Here is a 24,564-nt window from a genome sequence, read left to right on the forward strand (position 1 = left end):
CCTTGTTTTTTAGGAAATACACATTGAAGTACGTACTGTTTCCCCGAAAATAAGACCTAGCCGGACAATCAACTCTAATGCGTCTTTTGGAGCAAAAATTAATATAAGACCCAGTATAATATAATATAACATAATATCTGGGTCTTATATTAATTTTTGCTCCAAAAGACGCATTAGAGCTGACTGTCTGGCTAGGTCTTATTTTCGAGGAAACGTGGTATTTAAGGGTGAAGAAACATGCCTATGTTCCTATCATGTAGTACATGATTATTATATTTGTGTACACACACACACCCCCCCCCCCCCCGCCCCACACACACACTGGGGAGGGAGAGAATGATAAAGGAGAGAATATTAAAATGTTAACATTTGGAACGTCTGGGTAAAGGGCATTAGGGAATTTTCTTTACTATTTTTGCAACTTTTCTATCAAGTCTGAAATTATTTCCAAACAAAAGTTAAAAAGAAATCCAGTTCTTAAGGCAATATATATGCCATGTCAATTTAGAGATTAAAGAATGGTTCTAAAGCAGTTTTGAAGATGAATAAAACTGAATTACCTGTTCTCCTCTGTAAATAACATATTCAGCTAGTGCTAGGCCATTTACACTGGGCCGACCAGTGACTGAATGATGTCCTGGAGGAGAATGTGCCATTTTCATTGCACTGAATTGCAGGAATGACTTTCCCAAAGTTACCCGGCAAAAGAGCAGCTGCCTATAACATTAAAAGGAAAAGATCTACCTGAAGACAAGGTAGTACATGATAATTATACTTGTGTACACTATACAGGCTTTATAATGCATTTATACATAACACTTATGATTGTTCTTATCAGTTCACCCTTAAGAACTTTGTAAGAATGTCCTCTACTATTCTCATGAAAAGAATTTCTCAATTTAATTAATCTTTATTTTAACTATAAAACCTAAAAATGTAATATAACCTTATAGAGATGCAGACTCTGCCATCCTGTTTGTATCCCAGTAAAAGCACAAATCACAGCCCAAGTGGGAAGGAGGAAGAGGAGGTTTAAAGGGCTTCTATGAAGTGGCTTGTGAAGAGGGGCATTTGTCCAACTAAGTGCAGTTGATTCCAACTTCAAAATATATTTGAAATCCATTCTCTCCTCTTAATTCTTCTCTTAATTCTACTGCCACTATTAAGTCCAAATCACCAAAATTTTTAACCTGGACTGTAACAATGGCCTCTGACAGCCTTCCTGTTTCTACTCTAATTCCTGTCTAAACTATTTTCCATCCAAGCAACCAGTGATTTAGGGAAAAACAACAACAACCCCCCCCCCCAAAAAAAAACACATAAATCAGATCACATCACTCTTCTGCTTAAAACCTTTTAGAGGCTGCTCATTGTGCTTAAAGAAAATCCAAATCCCTTACCATAGCTCCAAATTCTCTAATCCTACACCTTGTGTTCATTATGCCCCAGACACATTACCTTTCTTCCTTCACAGAGGTTAATAAACTTTCTTACCCCATGGCCATCATACACACCATACTGTTTCCTTTACCATCTGGAACCACTCTTCAACTGGTTGACACTCATTTTTCAGGTTTTGGTTGAAACGTTACTTCCTCAAATAGGTCTTCCCTTATCAGAATTTTAAAGGAGATTACTCTCCCAATCCCCTCAAGCATATGATTGGCCTTCCTTAGTTCCAAACAACCCTCTCTCCCACTTCTAGTTACTTCATTGTTTCCATTTCTTGTTTTCTTTTCAGAGAGAACAGGAGATTTTGGTGGACCAGTTGATTGTGCTCTACCAAGAAGAGAAGCTATCTATACTTTTTATTCTAAATATGCCCTTTGGAAACCTTAGCATTTCTAATAGATTTTCTATTATAGTCACAATCAGTCCCATGATAATCCAGAATAAAGAAGTCTTAAGTTTCCTAACAACCAAGCATTCTGCTCCAAAGACAGTTTAGAAAAGGTACTAGGAACATTGCTTATTACTAATAATCAGAAATATTTAGCCTCCAGATAACAAGACAGGTAAAAACAGCAGTGTTCAATTTATAGAATCTCCAGAAACTACAAGCCTCCTAACCAGTCCAATTTGTGATCTAAAATAGAAGTAGGTAGAAGGCTGACTTTAGACACCTATACAAGTCTAAATTTAGGGGGGGGAAACAACAATAACAACAAAAACCCCAAACGTTGCTTCTCTTCAGGACTATAGTTCTCCAGTTGTGTTGCCAACCTTTCAAAATCAGCTGGGAAGCCTTTAAAAATCCTAATGCCTGGACCATACCCAACTATTGAATCAGAATCTCCGAGGGTAGGACACAGGCATTAGTAGATTTAAACATCCCTGGGTGATTTCAATGTGCTGCCAAGGCTGAGAACTACTACTCTAGGGTTTTTTTTTTCTAGATCCGTGATCAGAAGCTTCAGTATCTCCAGGGAACTTGGTAGACATTCAAATTCTAGGGCCCCACCCCAGACCTACTAAATCAGCAACTCAGGAGGTAGGGCCTAGGAATGTCCATTTAACTAGCCATTTGATGATTTTGAAGCTAATGTTTGATAACTACTGCTCTAGATCTTTATGAGCAAGCAGTGCCCTAACTGCAGAATAAATCTCAATAATTAATCTTACTCAATTTTTCAAATGGCGAAAGATAATTTATTTACCTATGAGGATTTTATCATTTAGGGCCAAGTTATTTGAATGATTTTAACAACTGAGTTAGACCAGATAACATGGGTAACTAAAAGTGGGTAAAAAGAAGTGCAAAGTAGTTATTTTACAATAATATGCTTTCTAAAGGATTGCCATATTTTATTGTAACTTTTCAAGTAGGAATATCGCAAATTGAGGCTTAGGATTATACCGTAATGAAAGAAGAGACTCCCTCATGCACTGCTATGAAATTATTAGGCTTGGCAAGTAATACCATTTTAGCATGTGAATAGATTTTTAAAGAGTCCACTGTCCAATAATATTCAAAGGCCAAAATAAAATCTTTTATGCCCATTGATATTTTCTACTCCGTATTTTTGAAAGTACCAGCTGTTCTAATGAGTAAATGAATTAAACAGATGAAATGCTTAGAACTGTGCTTGGGTCATACAGCTTGTTTAATAAATATCAGCTTTTATTATAACAAATGAGCGGGCCAAAGCAATCTAAAAGATACCTAGCTTGAATTCATAAAATTGTCCAAGATAATGCCTTACCCCCAAATTTAAAAAATATGAAACCAGTTCTAATCTAATTTTTACCAAAATAAATGAGAACGTGTGCTCTCTTACCTGTGGCAAACGTAACAAGATCTGTCTTTGTGAACTGGACACCCAGTACCTCCTCCAATTCCATATACATACTGATTGCTTTTGGAAGAGTTTTCAGCAAAATAAATACCAGCTCCAAACATGCCTCCTATATAAGCATGTCTTTCATCGAAGCCTTTATGGATAATTGCATTCACAAAGGGAGACCCTAAAATACATATAGATGGATAACAATTTAAAATTATCTTAGAAGAAAAAGAGTAATAAAAAAAACTAACTCTTACAAGTTAAACTCTTAAACACGACCACAATAAAGCAAAATCAGAAAACAAGGATAACAAGTTAACTGTCAGCTGGCTCACTACTTTAGAATAAATAACTGTTTTAGAGGAATTGCTAATGTCAATGTTTCTATTAGGGTGGTGGTTCAGATGCCAAAATAAGGACACATACGGAGTCAACTAGAATAACAAAACATCTCACTTGAAATATCAGTGCTAGAGTTATCAAATTTCAGACCCCAAATCCATGCAAATCTAAAGCCAAGTGTCTTGTAATTCACCTCATATAGCAAGGCTGAATGCAATCAGATCTTACAATGACGTCCATGTACTTTTTCTAGATATCAAAAGTGGCCGAAGTGGTCCTTTCGTGTCCCTTCTCTCTCCTTTATACTGCTTCTCTCCTATCCTTCCACTTCTCTGCCTTTCATCATCTGCTACATATGATTCAATCTGCAAATGGGTATGTTCCTTCATTCCCTGCATACTGACTTCTTTTTTCTTCTTCCTTGCATGTGTGCCAAGAAGCAGAGTTAGCCAAATGGGAGGAGGCATGGAGCCTGGGAACTAGGCTGGGGAATAGGGTGAAGGTGGGAGCCGAGAAAAGCCAATATAACAGCTAACTGCTTCATCAATGTCTCCATTCACAAAGAGACAGGAAAATACACTGAATTCCACTTTACAGAAATACTGAAGAACAGAATCACTTATTTGAATTAATTTGAAAAAGAAATCAAAACCATTTATAAAACAGAAAAATCATTCATTATAACCATCAAGTCAATACATAAATATTATGCTCTGTGCCAAGTACCATTTAGATATTATACACCAATTCAGACTGCTGCAGCCAGTCTCCCAGGGGATTGAGAAATTAAAATGCTGTGTTTTATAGAACTTTACAGGTCTCAAAAATTTTCTGCAATCAAGCCCAAATGAAGGAACAGATTGGAGCTATTATAGGTAATATGCTTCAAGACTTGATAAATACATTAATATCTATGTTTATATTTGCTATAAACTTGAAAGACCAATCTAACAATATAAAAGACCAACTAAGAATATTAAAAAAACCCAGGAAATGTCAAGACTGGTAAGTAATGGTGCTCTCAATTCAACAAAAGTTCTCTGAAAACAAGTTCAATGACAATGGCTCTTTTAACAATGAAGTTAAACACAAAGGGTGCCAAAAAAATATATACACATATTAAGAAAGGAAAAAACTGTATTAAAATTGTAGTACTCAATATATACTGATAAAAGATGAATACAGGTCTTGTTTGACTTCTGCAATTATAAGAGGTGCTCAAAGTGGTTACCATCAGCATAATTTTAATAACAGTTTTTTCCTTTCTGAAAACGTGTGTACATTTTTTGGCACCTTGGCACCCTCTGTATAGCTCTGACACTGAAGAGTCAAAGTCATACTAGGACGCATACATTCTTCTGAGGTGATTCTCAGATCTTATTTTAATCCAATCAACTAAGTAAAAGTAAAATACACATTTTCTGAGTGATCAGTAGAAAAATCTACTACATAAAGAAAAAAGGAAGGTGGCTGGATGGCTCAGTTGGTTAAAGCACGAGCTCTCAACAAGGTTGCCAGTTCAGTTCCGCATGGGATGGTGGGCTGCGCCCCCTGCAACCAAAGATTGAAAACGGCGACTGGACTTGGAGCTGAGCGGCCCTGGAGAAACACATGGTTCCCCAATTAAAAAAAAAAAAAAAAAAAAAGGAAAATATGAACCATCAACATTCCCATTTCTATAGTTTTTCCATTATGGTAATCCTATTTATAAACAATCCATTGTAAAATATACAAATTCAAAAGAGATTAAAAATACAAATATAAATGTAAAATTTAGAAAAATAATGTTTATTTTGTTTAAAAAGGTATGAGAAATATGCAGATTCATTATTATTTCATACCTGACAAAAACCATCCTAATGTAGAGGAGGGTGGTGATAGGGTAGAGGGAGAGGAATCTTACCATGAAATAGCATTCTTTCATTTGCATGGTTGTGGTTTTCTTCGGAAACTTCTTTTCTTCTGTGAGTATATCTTTCCCATAGTTTCTTGTTACAAACTTTCTGAATCTATAAAAAAGAAACCGGAAAAATCACATTTTTAGGTCATAAAAATTACTTACCTATTTGTTCATCTTAACCAAAAAATGGGCCACATAGCCAGAAGAGGCAAAACTTTTCTCTGAAATTTAAACTATGTATTATTTTAGTTAACTCTGTTCCAACTATAAAGATGGAAACACAGCTACATTTTGGAAATTGAAAACTTCAAAGGGAAAAAAGAGACATATTAAAATACTTGCACTTTCATTAGTTTAGAATTATTACTGGAACATCTCTAAATTAGACATGTTGAGTTCTATATACAAGTATTAAAAAAGAGTAAACACTATTCCCCCCTCCACTGCTTTATGGAGCTCAAAGAACTACCTTTATCTATTTTTAATTAAAAATATTTGAAATAGCCACAGCAAAAAACATTCTTAAAACACACACACACACACACACACACACACACACACACACACACCCACCCACCCACTAATGCCTTTATCTTTCCCCTGTCCCTCCGATTCCTAAAATTTTTGTCTGGAGAACAGTTAAAGATGGATGCTGGTCTCATTTGGAGTATTTTCAGAGTCCAATTTCATAATCCTAGCTGTTTCTTAGCTGTGTTTAAAGGTGCTACAGCCCCCCGCTGGTCCTAGAGCACATCTGGGAGCTGGTGGTTTTAGTTTTGGCTCAAAAGAATTCAAAATACTGCCACTGACAAAATCAAGGAAAACAATTGGCACAAACAAATCTCATTTATGAAAGATAAAAAGTCTTATCATTGAAAAAATTTTCATTAAATATTGCATTAAAATAAAATTATAGAGGAAGAAAACAGCATTTATCTTTTTAAAATTCAACTACAGGCATATCTTAGAGATATTTGTGGTTTTCGGTCCCAGACCACAGCAATAAAGTAAGTATTGCTTAAAGTTACTTGTAATTTTTTTGTTGGTGGAGGATCTTGCCTTTAATTTGTAAAAAATGCAGTATCTGTGAAGCTCAATAAAGTGAAGCACAATAAAACAAGGTATGCTTCTATTTTGGAAATCAAACGAGTATCTTCTCGCCTGCTTTCACTGTTAACAAACTTTTACACATGTTACTGTTTGCAGACAAAGTGGACCTGATTGAAAATTTGCCTGTTAATAGGTATAATTCTCTTTTAAAAAATTATTATATATGCCCATGAATGGAAATACCAAAATGTCATTTTTGTGTCATACTATGATATAAACTAATAAAAAGGAACTCCCAGAAGTATGATACTTTATCTGAAAAATATATGTTTTAAATCATATAATTTCTAATACTATAAACATAGCAACTTCAATGAATACTTTTGGTATTCACTAATTCTAAAATATGACATCTAATATTATACTCATAATAGTCTGTTATTGTGAAACAATAATACAGCAGCCTAAAGAGACTGTTCACTTTTGAGTTGAAAATTTAGGTATTAGAAAGATTACTTATCACATTTTAATTCTAACCATCTTATTTTTATAATAAGAATATATCAATATAATTATTACAAAATCATTATGCATCTCAAGTAGAGCATACAGTTTTGCTTGCTATAGTTCAAGAAAACCATAGCAAAGTTGGAAAAGATCCTGAGAAGAGTAACTTGATAGCAATAAGGATACAGGACTCTCATCAGAAAGACTTAAAACATTTTAAAAGACTTTTTAGAAAAGAGGAAGGTACAGAGGGAGTACTAATAAAATTATAAATGTGAGGGGCCATCCCGGTGGCTCAGGCAGTTGGAGCTCCGTGCTCCTAACTCCGAAGGCTGCTAGTTCTATTCCCACATGGGCCAGTGGGCTCTCAACCACAAGGTTGCCAGTTCAATTCGAGTCCCACAAGGGATGGTGGGCAGCACCCCCTGCAACTAAGATTTAACACAGCATCTTGAGCTGAGCTGCCACTGAGCTCCCAGATGGCTCAGTTGGTTGGAGCGCATCCTCTCAACCACAAGGTTGCCAGTTCGACTCCTGCAAGGGATGGTGGGCCCTGCAACTAGCAACGGCAATTGGACCTGGGGCTGAGCTGCGCCCTCCACAACAAAGACTGAAAGGACAACAACTTGAAGCTGAACGGCACCCTCCACAACTAAGACTGAAAAGACAACAACTTGACTTGGAAAAAAAGTCCTGGAAGTACACACTGTTCCCCAATAAAGTCCTGTTCCCCTTCCCCAATAAAATCTTAAAAAAAAAAAAAAAAAAAAAAATTAACAAAAAATTATACATGTGACATCCATGGTGACTCGCAGAAATCTGGCGTAGTTAGTTAGGACAGATAAAAAAAGCACAATATAACAATAAAGATGGAGTCCTTTCACTTGCCACAAAATTACTCAGCTTTATTACTGCAGAGTAACCTTAATACCGTAGTAGTTTATATAGTCTGACACCTACAGGATTTTTCATTACCCTAAGATAAAGCATAACCTCTAAACTTGAATATGTTCAACAAGTGCTGAATTATTGGTTATAGAATACAGTACAGGATGTTGAGAATCTTAAGCTCCCAAGGATATAATCTTTCCCCAAATATCCCCTGATGCCAAGTCAAAGACTTATTGGGCTGGATAGATGAAAGTTAATTATGGCTTTGAGCTTTGAAAATTACGGTCAGAGCAAACTTAATTTTTACTAACTTATTACCTTGAGAATATTGTATCTGTTGAAGATTCCACCTGCATGACCACCATCTCTGTGTTCTCGGACTGTACTTTGCATCTGATGGAAAAAATATTTCAAATATATGTCCATTAGCTTTTCTGTCTTTTCTGATTTGGGAAACATGGTCCTTGACTCATATGATTCTATTTTTGAGAATATAATGTGGGCTTTTAATATTTTTGTTATTTTAAGGAATAAGAATTCTGTGAGTTCACAAGTACTATTTTCTGGCGATAGCTGTTAGCTAGTACAATCAATCTGAAAACAGCCTTTATAGGTGGAAACTATGTAATGCAAACTAAAGGAAGAAAAAGACAACTGGATGCATAGGTGAGCTTAACAAAGCTAAACACCATACTAAAAAACAACAAAGATTTATTTGTTCCGATTTGTTTTGTCCTAATAAAGCACAATTTGTATTTCATTGAGAGTTGGAGTTTCTTGAGTTTTAGAACTAAGTCTCACTCAATTTTGTATCTCTGTGCTCAACTCCGACATATAGGGCACATGTTTTCAAAGTGGAAGGCATATTAAAAGATTTCAGTGGATTCAAGAACTTTGTGGAAAGAGAGCTGGAAGAAAAATTTCCTGGATAAGTAGTATCCACACGTTCTGGGTTTTGTCTGGGATACTGGGTTTTGCAATTGCCTTAGTGAAGGGACGGAACATTAGCCTTTCCCCACAAATGACAACAACCTCTAACTAATACAGAACTCCATATTAGTGTTAACTGTAGTGCTGGACCAAGTTATCAGAATTAAGGTTTATTGAGGGAGTGTATCTTAAATGATTTTTAAACTTTTCCAGATGATAGAGTTAGAGACAACTAAAACACCCTACTACACTTTCAAGCAGATCTGGAAACCTCCAGGATACTTAGCTATTGAACCAATATTTATTTAAGCTATAGCAACATACCTCTTCCTCCACAGACTGAAACTCTTTATCATCAGGAGACAGATCTATGAGAATTGTTCCACTTCCAGAAGTGTTCAGAGTTAAGTATGGGTTAAGACCTAGCCAATGAAATTTGAGGTAAAAAAAAAATTGCCAAAAAAACCCAATTAACATCAACCAACAATAACCACCTGATTTATCTGATGCTTACGACCAATTTTTAAAAACATTTTAGATTTCACCAGTTTTTCCCACTAATGTCCTTTTCCTGTTCCAGGATCCAAACTAGAACACCACACTGCATTTAAACTACTAATATTTGACCTCACAAGTTATAAGGATTTTATGGGAATAGTTTCAGAACATCTTTATTCTTCATCTCCAATTCTTAATAAATTTGTCACACATTTTCTTCTTCAAATTATTTCCTTTACTAAATGTGCAGCCCTTTCAGCGTTTAGTCCTTTTATTTTTTGTAACTGCTGTGTTTCCCTGAAAGTAAGACCTAGCCAGCCCATCAGCTCTAATGTGTCTTTTGGAGCAAAAATGAATATAAGACCCAGTCTTATATTACATAAGACCCAGTTTTATTTTAATGTAATATAATTTAATTTTTAATATAATTTTTGCTCCAATTGACACATTGGAGTTGATGGTCCGAGTATGTCTTATTTTTGGAGAAACACGGGATGAGGAAGAATTATGACAGAAACTTGCATGGCTTCAGGTAATTTAAAATTATCCTAGAATGAGAAGTCCATAAAATTTACTAACTATGGAGTGCTTATTCTAACCCATAATAGATTCTTTAACCCAGCAATGAATTTGTCGTATTTTCTGAATGTCAATGGTTAAGATTAACTACATAGATTTTTGTATCTTTATTCTCACAAAAGCTTTCTAAATGGAATCTTAAATAGAATTTTCTAATTTCTTTGGTATATTTACAGCACAATTCTCCTTTAATTTCTGCAACAACATCTCCAAATTTCCGCTGTTTTCCCAGGTAGGGATTAAATCCTTTACTACTGGGTTAATGCATAGTGGTTTGCCTCTAGAGATTAAGAGCATGATTCTAATTCTGAATTCTGGTCCGAATAACCAGACTACCACCAACATGCCAAACTCTGACAGACTTATAGGTATGGCTGAATTACAATGTCTAGAGGAAGTATGGAGACTATACAGAGGTCAATATTTTACAGAATAAAGATTTAACAGAATCAAGTCCAACAAATGCTTAACTAAGGCATCTTCAGACCACCCAGAAGAAAGAGGCTTGAAAATGCTGCAAGATAAGGACAAGTTATCTATTGACTTGATGCACTGAGTGATAGCTACGGCTTTTATGTCAGCAAGATGAGAGAATGTCACAAGATTACCACTAGTTCCAATCTGCAAATTAGGTAAAATGTAGGTACAGAATCCTGGCTTCAAATGAAGATGAGATAGATAACTTTTTACGCAGGCCAAGTGACCCTGATGTGTCAGCTTAGAAAACATTCTGTGTTATGACCATGTTTCTATTCCAGGTAGGAATGAATGTTCTTACCCAACTGTAGCTGGGTGTATCAGAATGACTACAGGACCAGAAGTGGCACAGAGGTATGTATCTCTGCCACTTAGAGGCAGTGTCTGTTTCTGTCATTGTTTCCTGAGCATTTCAATGAAGTCTTAATAACTGTGTGCCAGACACTATGATGTATTTAATGTACAAACACTACCTGCTTTCTTTTTTAACTTGCTGCTTTCCTAAATGACCCTTGTTATTCCAGTACTCAATCGCAACTGTTACCCTACCAGATCAGTATTGTTCTAGTAGAGTCACAATGGCAGTCCACAACTGAGGGTTCTAGTTCCTCTTCATTATGGTGCTATTTATATTGTATACTAACATCCCAGGGAGCCATGGGTTTTTCCTCTTCTTTATCTTATACAATTTTGTCATCTATACTAGAAATATCCAAGACTATCTCACATTTTAAACATTTTGCCCTAGGCCCTAGTCCCTACCAAGCAAATAAAATGCATCTACCTTTAACTGATCCTATTCCAGAACTCCAGTTTAAAGCATTCCTTAGCTTGAATCAACTAATTTTTAGAGGTACTCTTTTTTTTTCTTCAAGAGGTGGACCCTATCCTGTCTAGCATACATTCTTCCCTGAAAATTCCTTCATTTTTTGCTAGTGGAGGTTTATCTTTAACCCTAGTTGTATAGCCAGGACTTCAATTATAGATGCTCTAATCCCAGGGTAAATAATTTCCTCAATTTCACAATGATGTTAAAATATGGTTTTGACACTTAATTCACCTTTTTATATCCAGTACCTGGTACATAGGAAGTGTTAATACCTGTTGAATGAATACAACTTGCATTTTCCTTAGGTACCAACATTCAGGAGAAATAAAAATGTTCAATTTTGTTAAATTTCCTCAGTTGCAACATTACTGTTTCCTAGTATTTTCACTGCATACCTTTAGGATTCAGCTATTTACAACGAAAGAGAGATTTACAAACTGTTTTATGTGCAGGCCTGAACACCTTGTCATTACCTATTATATTACCATAACATATGAGATATCCAAGTTTCAGATCTTTTAGAATCATAAAATTTTAGAGCTAGAATAACTTCAGAAATAACTGACTACAAATAACAGAAATATAACTTCAGAGCTAAATCAATCCCCAAATTTCTGAACGGCCCAGAAATTTTCCTTTGATTCACACAGTAAACAGCAGCAGCTCAGGAAGCTTAACAGTAGCAGAGTTAAGACTTGATTATAAGTTTCTCAAATCCTTATTAGTGCTTTTCCTACTAAATGGACTCTCTCTTACAGATTTTTACATTATCATTTAGTAAGTGGAGGGCTGCTTTTATGTAAACTGTTAAATTAATGATAGTAATGATTTAAAATGAAATACCTTGTTGTCCAGAGATAAGTCTCTCAACTCCTTTAATTAGTTTGTGTCTATGTCCATAAGCATTGATTCCAATCTCCTTCAGTTCCTTGTGTCCCATCTCAACTAATACATCCAAAGTGATCTTACAAAAGAGGATAAAACTGTTTAGAAGACTTACTCATCTGGTGGACATTCATATATTGGTGATCTCACAATGTATTAGATTTATACATTTACTTCAAATTCTTTAGAATAGCTTAGGGATGAAAATAAAACAGTTGTTAAACTGAAATTGAAAAGTTGTCGGTAATTAGCTAATCTAGTTAAACAGAAAGTTGAGCCGTAAGTGGCCAAAAAATATCATTATTTTCATTTAGCATAAGAACCTGAGAACTAAATTGCCATACAATAATGCACTTTCAAATAAACCATATTCAGGTACATTTATCTTTTCCACCATCCCTCTACATCCAACCTATTTATACAATACCTTCAATGATTTCTCCAGGCTATGCTAACTTGTACTTTTGCATCATTGTTCAGACTAACCCCTTTTTCTCAAATGTATATTCCCACTTGGTGAAACAAGACATTCTTTAAAATCCTGTTTTATTCACACATAGTCCATGAAACTTTCCCTAAACAGTACAGCTCGCAATAACTGTCTCTTTATTGGAATTTCTAAAATGTATGCCCAAAACTTAACTCTTCATATGTTCTTGCTATAGCTCCATAACTAGCTCGAAAGTTCCTTAGGGTACAAATCTATAGTAAGTATATGTTCTGAACCAAAAATTCAGTAATTATATTCTAAAAGAATACTGTAAATTGGGACTGTTCTAGAAAAGTCCAGATATATAGTTTGCATATCTACATACCTTTCTATAGAGGCTAGCAAAGTGTCAGCTTAAAGTGGGTAGTGATTGACACAACAGAACTAAGCAAACATGGCTTAAAGATAACTTATTTTAAGCGTTGAATAAGTAAACTTTCCTTTCATGAAAGCTATTTTACTATTACTACCCAATAGTCAATTTTTACATGCTAATAAACTAAATAGAAATTCCAAGATCAAGCCAAATTAGAAGAGTAAGTGATTTTCAGTTTCTTAAAAAACCCTCACTCTCAAAACAGGTTGAATGGTTCAGAGCATTTCAAATATGTCCCACCTCTTCCTTGAGGTTTCCTAAAACACCAAACCAAGGAAAAACAATTCATCTACTCACCTGTTCTCTCTCAAATATATCCATTAGGTGCTCGAGCCCAAGATTCCTTACAAACTGAGTTATGCTGAAATCTACCCCTGGAACTGGAAAATAAAAAAAATTCAGAACAATGTTTCACATCAGAATAATGATATATCAACATTATAACAATGAAGTTTTGTGCTATTACTATATACATGAAGAAAGTAAAAATGAAGCAAAATATTAGTAACTACTCGGGATATAATACTGAACATAACATCAAAAATTGCAAAGAGAAAGCTATAAAACATCATCATTAGAAGAAGCAATTAACCAACGGGGCACTCTCAGGTTTTAAAAAAAAATCTTTTCATTAAAAAAAAAATTATTTTTAACTGTATTTTTATAATAAGTTTTCATACAGCTGAAACTAACATTATATGTCAATTTTATCTCCACTAAAAAAAAGAAAGTTTCCCTATCTTTGAGGCTGTAAGCTACTTCACAAAAAAGTTTATGAAAACAAGTTCCACAAAGTCACATAGGGTGAGATAAATTTTGACAGATAAAAAGTAAAAAGAGAATGGCTTTATAGAGGATGCAGGTATGTGTGTGTCTTTTCCTCTCCTTTTTAAAGGACGATCTTCAAAATTGGGTATTTTGACATGGTGTAAAAAGTATTTCACAAGTCTATAATAATACACTGGAAGAGATAAATAAAGGCATAACTACTTAACCAAAAGGACTTCTAAATCTTTCCAAAAGCACATTTACAACTGAAGAGTAGGTTAGTCGCATCAAATCTCTCAACTTGGAAGGAGAAAGTTTCATTAGGAATTTTAATAATTATGTAAGGAAAATAATAAAAGTCTAAAACTTTGAGGCTATATTAATTAATCTGATATTAACAGTTGTATTTAAGGTTAAAAAAATACTTCTTAGCATGCCAAATGCCAAATATGTGGCTACAATACAAGTTAGAAAGTTGTTTTTGTAGAATGTCTTACCCTCCTTTTTCTCCAAACTGGAAGCACCTTCTGTTCCACTTGAACTAACCACTGAAGACAGTTCAGAAAAGCTTCCAGATAAGTTATCAAGACTGCTGGCTGCAGAAAGGCTTGATGGGCTGGATGGACCTGAAGACAGAGCATCTGCAGTGGCTCCTGGGCTTCTCATGCCATTGAGTACTTGAGGTTTATAACATGAAGGCAGAGCAGAAGGAGGCATGGCTGCTGTTAGGAGAGCAGTAACATCGTCTGCCTAGAGTACATGTCAGAGAGAGATGAAATCTGTGATAAGCAAGTTTTACAATTCTACTATACCCAATAGGATGCATTTAAAAATGTGACAAAAACCCAGCAGATATGCACTAGAATTGTGTATTATTAAAAAAGGTTACTTTAAAAAGTGAAGCAACTAAGTGATATTTAGCTCAACTTCTTAAATATAAAACATAATTCAGAAAATCTCTTCCACGACACACAGAATCAAAATAAAACTGTTAAATATGGCAAAGCATGAAAATAAAATCATAATTTTGGGGGGTAACAAAGATAATTATTTTAATCAAATTTGCTAGAATGGAAAAAAAATCCCCAAATTTACTGGTACATAAACTTAATTAGTGACATATACCATTCTTTCCTAATGCTCAGTTAAGACACTAATTAACATTTCGCAAGAAGTAAATCAGTACTTGTTTTCATGGTTAATCATTTAAACCTCCTATTCCAATCCTCAGCTTTTTCTTCCCTCAAGTCTGAGGACTCCTACTGCACACATAGTTTGTATATAAAAATTTAAAATGATATTAGCACCATTTATTGGGTCCTTTTTATGTACCTGACACCATGCCAAGGACTTTACCTCATTTAATTCTCATATTAACCAGACATATTTTATCCCCATTTATAGATGAGGTAACTGAGGCTTAGAGGTTAGGCAACTTGCAAGATTGGGCAACGATATATAAGTGGCAGAGCTGGAATTCTAAGGCAGGTCTGTTTGACCCTAAAGCCCATATATGTTCTCTAGTGCACTTTGCTTCATTGTCAATTACATCTGATGGACTAACATAACAAATGGGCAGATTGATTTAGAAAAGTTCACTTCCAAGATAGTTTGGAATGGGAAAACCATTTCTCCGAAAAAATCTTGCAGATGTGGTTGGGTTGTCAAACTGAGAAAAATCTATTTAACCTCCAATGCAGCTGAACTACATCAGCTCCTCAATGCAACCTGGAACAATTGAATCTTTCTCAGTACAACGCAGTCTGCAGAAGAGACTTCCCTTTCTTCCTAACTCAAGGATTTCTTCTACCTTTCCCTTCACTGCTCTGGTCAATTTCTCCAGTAGTAGCAGCAAAAGAGGCACCTGTGTCACAGAGGCCAAAGCAGAGGCAGAGGCTAGAATGGAGACTTCTACACAAGTTCCTCGGGATAGGAAGGAAAAAAGGACTTCTAGAATAAACTGGAAGAATAAGCTTGTTTCAACAATTCTGGTGGAATAAAGAATAGGAAATTTTGGAGGAGGGAGTATGGAAGGGAAGAGAAGCTCTACTAGAAGCAGGCTTTATGGCTGCACCTTGAGGGCAATGGCTCCAGCTGGGGACTTCATCAAGACCCATTATCTTGTACTATCTTGCACTGTATGCACTGTTAACAGCACCCACTGAAGGCCTGTGCCTATTTTGTTTCCCAAATAACATTAGCAGTTGGACTTCTTTTTCCCATTTCCCAAAGTACTCAGGACACAGTAACTGATTGACAATCCTATTATTTACTTATTATATATTAATACCAAAGAAATCCTACATTTAAATTGGGCTAAAAACCAGATTTTGCCACATTCACCACGAAGACATTGTATATATACCAAGTGAATTTTAAAAAGTGAGAAAAACATTAAGATTTTTCAAAGAGCCCATCACTTACTGAAACTAAATCTAAAGGTGTTTGTCCTTCCTGATTTTTAAGAGTAGGATCAGCTCCATGGGCCAACAATAAAGCACAAAGCTGTGTTCGTCCCTTTTGGGCTGCTTCATGCAAAGGTGTGAAAGCCCATTTGTCCGTGGCATTGACACATGCATTATACTTTATTAGTAAAGCTGCTACATCTACATGCTGTAAAAGAAAATACTCCTGTTACAGTCTGAAATTTTATTTTATCACACTTTAGTTTCTAAAGAGAAACTAGCCATATACCTATTTTTCCATGTTTTTATACTTAGTCGGAAATGAAAAGAAAAATTGTTTCTCCTCAACATTGTAATTTATGGGCAATTAAAAATTACAGTAGACATTTCAATAGCTTGAGAAACTATCTAGAAAATGTGAAGAATTCTGCAAAGGGAACTAAACTAACATGACTTCAACAATTTCTCATTTATTCAAATGTTAAAGCTGCTGAACATCAATTTATAAACCAGCAGCCTACTTCAATTATTCAAACTATACTGCTGAAGATGATCAATATTGGTTGTAACATTTAGGGCGGTAAAAAGTAAGGAACAATGCATCTGAATCTCTACAGGTTCCGATGAATCCCAGTGGGTTTCCTGGGCACCAACATCTCAGTAAAAATAAAAGAGAGGTGCTAAGGAAGATAATAAAATGAATGACAAAATGTGCTGCACACCACACAGCAAGCTCACAACGGATTCAGAATTAAAACTTGGAAGTTATTTAACCTCTTTAGCCCTCATATTTACTTCTCTATAAAATGAGTCAAACTTTGAACTGTAATACTGATTTTCACTTTGAAAATGTCAGAGATTTCTAAAGGTAAACATGAAAGAACTTACCCCATAAGATGCTGCATTATGTAAAGGAATAAGTCCCCCTTTGTCTTGGGCATTGACGTCAGCTCCATGTTGTAACAAATACTCGGCAACTTCTAAATTATTATAACCAGCTGATTTAGGAAAGCAGAAAAATTACTTTATATAAAATATAAAAAATAGCTACATATATGTAACTCTCTATATAAAGCATAAGCATTATTATAAAAATAAAGAGACTATAAAAATATGAAACTCCCCATTGTAGCCTATGAAAATTTTATCTGATGGAAAAACTGGCCACTGGCCTCAAGTTAGAAGCTTTTAGTGATGATACACATTCGTTTAGACACTTTCAAATTTATACTGACTGACTGGCTTGTATCTTTCCTTTTGAAACCTTCTTACCAAACTCCCTGCCTTTATGGTTGTTATATACAACTTCTTGAACTCAGCTCTGGTACATGGTCTCAAGGGCTACAAGTAAAAGGCATCCAATCATACAAAAGCCAAGTTAGGAACACAAGTGGCTGGCAGAGCAGGAGACAGCACCCAGCATGGGTCTCAGGACCCCATTTCCCCAGACGGCCACAAGGACATGCTTTTTGCTAGAGAGAACTTAGGGGTACACATCTCTACAAGTCTGGCAGCAGAACCTGTTAAGTGTTGCTAAAGCTATGAAGTAAAACTTAGTATTTTATAAATATGCCATAAGCTCTCTGCTGTCACCCTGGGAACTGTCAGCTCTCTTAGTACATATGCTTATGGTAAAGTATTTTTTATGTGACACATATTCATAGACTGAAAGTAAATCTGGAGCTAACTTTGCCGACATAAAACCAGGTATCACTTGAAACTTTAAAACAGTTCATAATATTTTATTTACATTTATTTTTACTGTAGTTTTTATTCTTTTGCTTAAAGATCTAAAGAAAAAAATTAAAGTAAGATCAAGTAAAGAAAAACAAAACCACTCAACTATCATAAACTAAGTATTACAGTGAATCCAAAAGTCCTTCCAGGTCTCAAGGTATACCACTGCCCAAAAGGTCAGAAATATTTTGTGTCTACAATGTATTTGCCACTTACAAAGATAACACAGACTTAAATAGCAATGTTAAATGTTCTAGATAAGCTACCATAAAAAGCTAATATAAATAAATATGCACAGCACAGTTCAAATCAGAGGCCAAGTCACATCTTGTCTTGCATGAACTACACAGAAACTCCTGATTGCCAGTGGAAGTAAAAAAGCTTTTTATCACCACGTTATTAGCATTTGTGGCTTATCACTTCCAAAATTCTCTAAAAGACACACAGATGGAGTAATTCTTTTCCTTGGACAGTGGGGTCCCAACTTACATGGGGTGAGAATTTAAAGGTAAAAAAATCTCATATAACCAAAATATCCCTTATACACTAGGAACACAGTTACCAGCCTGTGAGACTGAAAGAAACTCAGAGAAGATTTTCATTTCTGATATCACACAAAATGGCAGAAACACCTGCATTACATTTTTCTCTTTTTAAACCATGTGTTTAGATAAACTTGTATGAATCAAATATGCCTATGACGCAAATCCACTGAAGTACTAGCTGTAACTCAGTGACTTTAATGGCCCATTTTCTAGCTTCTTCAATGCAGCTGTAAAAGCTGTAAAAACCACAATGCTATATACCTGCACTAAAAACAAAGGTGCACTGTGTCAATATGGTGAAGCCTTAACCACCAGTACCTTAGAATGTCACTGTATTTGTAGACTGGGCCTCTAAAGAGGTAATGTAATTAAAATGAGGCCACAGGCCCTAATCCAATCTGACTGGTGTCCTTAGAAGAGATTAGGACATGCAGAGAGAGACACCCCAGGCATGTGTGTGTTCATAACAAAGGAAAGGCCATGTGAGGATACAGTGAGAAGGTGGCTACCTGGAAGCTAAGGACAGAGGCCTCAGGAAAAACTGATCCTGCCAACACCTTGAACTCCAGAACTGTGAGAAAGTAAGTTTTCGTTGTTTAAGCCATACAATCTGTAGTATTTTGTTAAGGCAGGCCTAGAAAACTAATACGACAAATAACTGGCAAGAGGTTTATGTAACTACTGAAAAGTCTTTTAAGATATTTTTCCTTCTTGTGCTTAACAGCTATCATTAGAAGAGAAAGCTTTAGCTTCTCATGAGGAAGGCTGGCTCACGCAGGAATACTTTTGAAGTTTCTGTAGCCAAAACTCACTCATCAAAGATAACTCAAACAATATGATGACCTGAAGTAAAGGTTCCAAAGTACATGGTGACTGGCAGAGCCTCTTTCAATTGTTCTTACTGAATGTAACATACTAGTACTAAAGTGAACATGAAGAACAGTTGTCCTGTACAAATACACTAGAGTATAATGGTGGTATTAAAAGGAACTTGAATTGACTCTTCTAAGTTTACTTTCAGGAAATATTTTACTCAGGTTAAATGTATCTTAGGTGTTGCCAGCCTAAGTCTGTGAAACCTCACTTACCTGCTAAATGTAAAGGTGTTGAATGTCGGCCTTGGGTATCACGGCAATTTACATTATCAGGAGAAGACAACTTCTTTACTCTGGCTAAACAACCCTTCTTGGCAGCATCTAATAAAGCTGCATCTCCCCTAAGTAGATCTTGGATATCTGTATCTCCATCTTTAACAAGATCCAAAGGAGTATTTCCATCCCTGTTTTTCTTTGTAGGATCTGCACCATGCTGGGCATGTGAAAAAAGAGAAAGAGATGAATTGCCTTAAGTCTGCCTTTGGCCAATGAGAAAAGAGTCAATGTAACTATGCCAAAGAAAACCATTTTATACTGCGATTACCTTAAAGGTTAACATGATTCTTATTAATGTTCAATTTAATACACAGAAAAATTATAAAAAGAATATAGAGACAGTTAAATATTATTGGGCTTCTATAATAATATAGTCAAAATATTAAACTAAATTAAAAAATAAGGTATTTCATTAATCCATCAACTATTTTGAAGTTAAAGTACTAAATAAGAAAAATTAAGATAATCAGAGAATTGTTACATGATGATAGCTGACTTTATACAATAACAAATCTGTGTTTGGTAAACATACAGATTAAAATACTGTTCACAACATTTATTCTGAAATTGAGGTAGATAATTACGTAACTTTTCTTTCTATCCCCTTACTAGTTTATGTTAGAGTTATTAGAAATATCAAACACATTCTATGTAATACACTGTCCATAGTAAGTACTTAAATATACCTGGAGCAGAAGTTTGCAAATTTCATATTTTCCTTTTGCTGCAGCTTCATGTAAAGGTGTAAATTTCCATAAGTCAGCTACATTAACTACTGCGCCATGCTTAACAAGAAGTTCTGCAACTTCATAATGTCCATAAGAACATGCATTATGCAAAGGTACAAGGCCTCTGAAATGAAAAGCTAAGTGAGCAATGCAACACAAAGATATGTTTTAATTTAAATAATTACATATGGCTGATAAGTTTCTTGAACTGCTCAAGGGATTGTACTGATTGTATTTTATAGAACCTAAGTATTTAGTGAAAGCATAAATAGAATTATTTTTGGGGGGGCTAGGGAGGAAACATTTAAAATTGCAGAGAATATAATAAACATCTATATACTCAATATTTATAATTGAGAATTGTGTATTTTTAAAGAAAAATCATTTTACAATAAACTGGAAGAATTCAAATATCCTCAATGCAAATTGAAAATTTTACTATATTCAAAATCAGTATCACACTAATGTCGTAATCTCCTTGCCCATTATAATGTTACAGGGCATTATGCAAATAAGTCTGTATATAAATGCTAACCATCATAAAATCTTAACTGAAATTAAGAAGCTATATTTAAGCCAATGTTGTAAGACTTCCTTAAAATAAAAGAGCTACCAACTATCATAAAAATATTTTCAGATTTTCTTAGAAAGGTCACATAAAGGAAAGAGAGGCCATGGCAACAGATGGTACTTGCCCTTTGTCTTTAGCATGCACATCAGCTCCGTGTTGCAGCAGATACTCCACCACAGACACCCTATTATAGCCAGCTGCAAAATGGAGTGGTGTAGACTGACGTCCTTCGATGTCTCTGCAGTTGACACTCTGAACAGTACACAACTTCTATAGGAAGGAACACAGTATACACATGATGCTACATGTTCTGGCTTCTTGTTTTCATTCATTTAGTAGAAATTTCAAATGTCTGACTTACTTTCTTGTCTCATCAAATCAGCATCCTCAGCAACTATCTACTCCTTTTTCTTATCTCATCTTGTCATTTATTGGGAATCCCTCTCATCTACGCCTGTATCATGTTTTGCTAAAGCTGGTACTAAGTAAATTTTATCATTGCCATGACTCCTATTTACAGAAAGGTGATCTAAGTATCAATTATCAGCAATTTTAAGTTCCATTTTTGGCAAATATGTGTAGAGGTACACGGCATCATAGGAGCATCAGCACGAACTGACGCTTGTTGGAAACTAAGAATGTCAGACCACCATCTACTGAACCAGAATCTGCATTTTAACAAAATCCAGAGGTGATCTGTAAGCACATTAAAGTTTGAGAAGTAATGCTTGAAACCAGTGGTTCTCAAATTTTCCTGTGAATTGGGTCTCTCCTCCAGATTTTCTAATTCAGCGTGTCTGGGGTGGGTCCTGAGAATGTGCATTTCTAACAAGTTTCTAGAAATGATAGTGATGACAGTAGTCAAGGAACTGCATTAAGAGAATTATATTGCACTATATGGAATGAATTAACTAACAGAATGCTATTGCTTATATACCGCCCTTTGGAGAATTAAGAAAATAGTCAATCGAATAATTTTTTGTGCGCTTTGGTTTAGATGAGGAAGTCTTGCTGAGAAAGACTATAACAGTAACACTCAAAATACTCAAGAGTAGTTTGCATGAAAAGTATAAATGTCTGAGGAAGAAAAGCAACACAGATGATAAATCATGGTGCACAAAAAGTTGAAAGAATATCAACATTAGTAAAAACCCTTGCTCTTTATTGTCCTACCCTAAAAGCAGGAATAACCTAAGCCCTTTAATAAACCAAAGGATCCAACTACCAGTGGGTTTAACCTCAATGGGTTATATCTATGTAAACAAGAATGGACAATAATTTGATAAACCTTATTCTTTTAAAGTGATAATGTATAGGTTCTTTAAACAAAATTCATTTCCATAAACATGAGGTTATTTAAATGTGACTGTGCTGCATTTAAAGAAATGTATGTGAAACTAATAAGTTTCTTTTATTAGTCAACGATCCGTATTTGTAGAAAACTTGATTAGCATCATTTACCTTTTAAAACAATGTACGTATAAATAACTAGGCTCTTCATTATAACAGTACATTTTCATTAAACACTGTCAAAATAAAAACTCAAAGTTAACAAAAAACCTAAGAGCATATCTTACTTTTACAGTTTCTACATCTCCAGCCTTTGCAGCTTCCAGCAATTGTCTGTCTGCCTCTGAATTACCTAATGGGATACCCTCTAAAAAAAGAGAAAAAGAGTGATTAACTCCTACTTAGAAGGTGGAACCAAGCCTTTTTTTAAGGGAGGCATCTTATCTGGAAGTAGAGTTCTTTTATAGTTTGGTAGATTATGTAGGACATCCCTATGGTAGTAGAGGAAAACAGTAAGACTTCCTTAAAACTTTTTTTTGAAACACACACACACACACACACACACACAAGCAAAATGTATGTAAATATGAATAATCATAAAATGTGGTTTAAGTAATGTAAAGGAACATAAAATAATGAAAGATGGCCTGTTTTAAAACCAAGCCTGTTGAATGGTGGAAAAATATTAAATTAGGAAAGCAATGGCCAGAGACCTAATTAGTCCTTAACTAGCTGACTAGGACAAATCGTTTGAACTTTCCGGGACTCAGATTTTTCTAATTCTAAAAAGAGAGAAGCTGGACTAGAAGATATTTGAAGTCATTTTCATTTTCAGGTCTGAAATTCTGTTTCATAGCTCATATAAATTTCATAGAAAAAGAAGAGAACGTGTACCTTGTATCTTAGAACAAAATAAACACCAGACAGATTAAAGACTCAAGTATAAAGATTACACCTTAAATATATAGAAGAAAATATAGGTGAATATTATTTTTTATCTTGCAGTAGAAAAGTATCTTAGAGTAGTATATCAAAAGCAGAACCAAAATTGCTTTGGAAAAATATCTGCCAGGCAATAAACAAAGCATTAAAAAGTTATAAGGCAAAGAAAAAGAACGGAAAAAATATTGCAACATACATCTTAGAAATGCAAAATAATGACACTTTTTTCATTCATTCATTAGTGGGCAAAAAGGAAATGGGGGAGCGATATGACAGAGTTTCTATAATTTGCATTAAAAAAGCATCCAGGACTTCTGTAATTCACACATATACACAAATTCACCCAAGGAAAAGATTAAGAATAATAATACCTGGTGCTGACAAGACAAACAGGTCCTACCATACATGGTTAGTAGTAGAGTGTAAAATGGTACATAACAACCTTTCTAGAAGGTGATTTGACAATTACATATTATCCTTTGACCTGGAAATTGTACTTTGATAATTTATTCTAAGAAAGTAGCTGAAAAGGTTAAGTAATAGCACTTAGCATAAAACTATCAAGACTGTAAATGTCCCTCACTAGATGACCAAACAGGACAAGTGCCATACCGCCAAAACCTACACTGAAACAAATGCATGGTATATGGGGAAGTATATCATGGGAATACTTGAAAGGTCATCTTGAAAGCAGTCCTGTAGTTAGTTCACAGTTTTGTCAGTTTCCAGGAGGTTTTTATCAACCTGCCTTCATCTATTCAAGCAGTGTTTTTCTCAAAAGGTGGTTTCTAGACGACAGGTATAAGGATCTTGATCAAGGGTGACTGTTAAAGGTACAAAAGACTTGATCTGTTACATTCCTTCTCATTTGAGTTTTGAAATGTCGAAGACACTCCATTAACTTTCAGTAAAATGCAGAGACGCAGGCAAAGACATTTTAAAATCAGGGGACCAGATTTCTAGGCTGAAATGTTTAACCTATGTGTAGCTATTTAGATTGTATGTAGATATTATATCTGAATATTTTTAAGTGTAATGAATGTGAGTGAATTCACTAAATATGTTTTAATAAGTCAAATAGTTAACTGTACAAAAATCTACCTTATATATAAAAAAATAAAAAAATAAAAAGAGTGAAGAAGTAGTAGGGCCAGTCTTTAGAGTAGTTTTTCTCTCTATGATTGTTCTACTAAGAGACATCTACCTTTTAAAGTTTCCCTTCTTTAAAAAGAAACAGCTATTGTATCTTACTCCTAAAAGCTTTCTAAATAAAAACTTAAGAGTCATTTATTTATTCAGAAATTGAACATAAAATACTACAGAATAAAATCATAATTAAGATTTAATGACATCTGGGCATTGAGTATAATGAATTAGGAAGAAATGACA

The 24,564-nt window shown here is 34.8% G+C and overlaps 1 protein-coding gene across 2 annotated transcripts in view; it reads right to left on the bottom strand.

Annotated features, from left to right (window-relative positions):
• Positions 1–24,564, bottom strand: part of TNKS2 (tankyrase 2) — a 55,277-nt gene that overhangs the window by 2,903 nt on the left and 27,810 nt on the right. The window contains exons 13-26 of one of the 2 annotated variants that reach the window (XM_019739258.2): positions 22,521–22,600; positions 21,068–21,213; positions 20,331–20,496; positions 19,582–19,801; positions 17,100–17,209; positions 16,231–16,419; positions 14,304–14,556; positions 13,336–13,418; positions 12,131–12,251; positions 9,229–9,326; positions 8,293–8,367; positions 5,530–5,635; positions 3,279–3,465; positions 561–717 (exon numbers count right to left, since the gene is read on the bottom strand). In XM_019739258.2, the coding sequence (XP_019594817.2) occupies positions 561–717; positions 3,279–3,465; positions 5,530–5,635; positions 8,293–8,367; positions 9,229–9,326; positions 12,131–12,251; positions 13,336–13,418; positions 14,304–14,556; positions 16,231–16,419; positions 17,100–17,209; positions 19,582–19,801; positions 20,331–20,496; positions 21,068–21,213; positions 22,521–22,600 (1,991 nt within the window). The remainder of the gene's footprint in view (positions 1–560; positions 718–3,278; positions 3,466–5,529; positions 5,636–8,292; positions 8,368–9,228; positions 9,327–12,130; positions 12,252–13,335; positions 13,419–14,303; positions 14,557–16,230; positions 16,420–17,099; positions 17,210–19,581; positions 19,802–20,330; positions 20,497–21,067; positions 21,214–22,520; positions 22,601–24,564) is intronic. The other variant, XM_019739266.2, reaches the window with a different exon arrangement.

Source organism: Rhinolophus sinicus, linkage group LG07 (assembly GCF_036562045.2).
Source record: "Rhinolophus sinicus isolate RSC01 linkage group LG07, ASM3656204v1, whole genome shotgun sequence".
Lineage (NCBI taxonomy): Eukaryota > Metazoa > Chordata > Mammalia > Chiroptera > Rhinolophidae > Rhinolophus > Rhinolophus sinicus.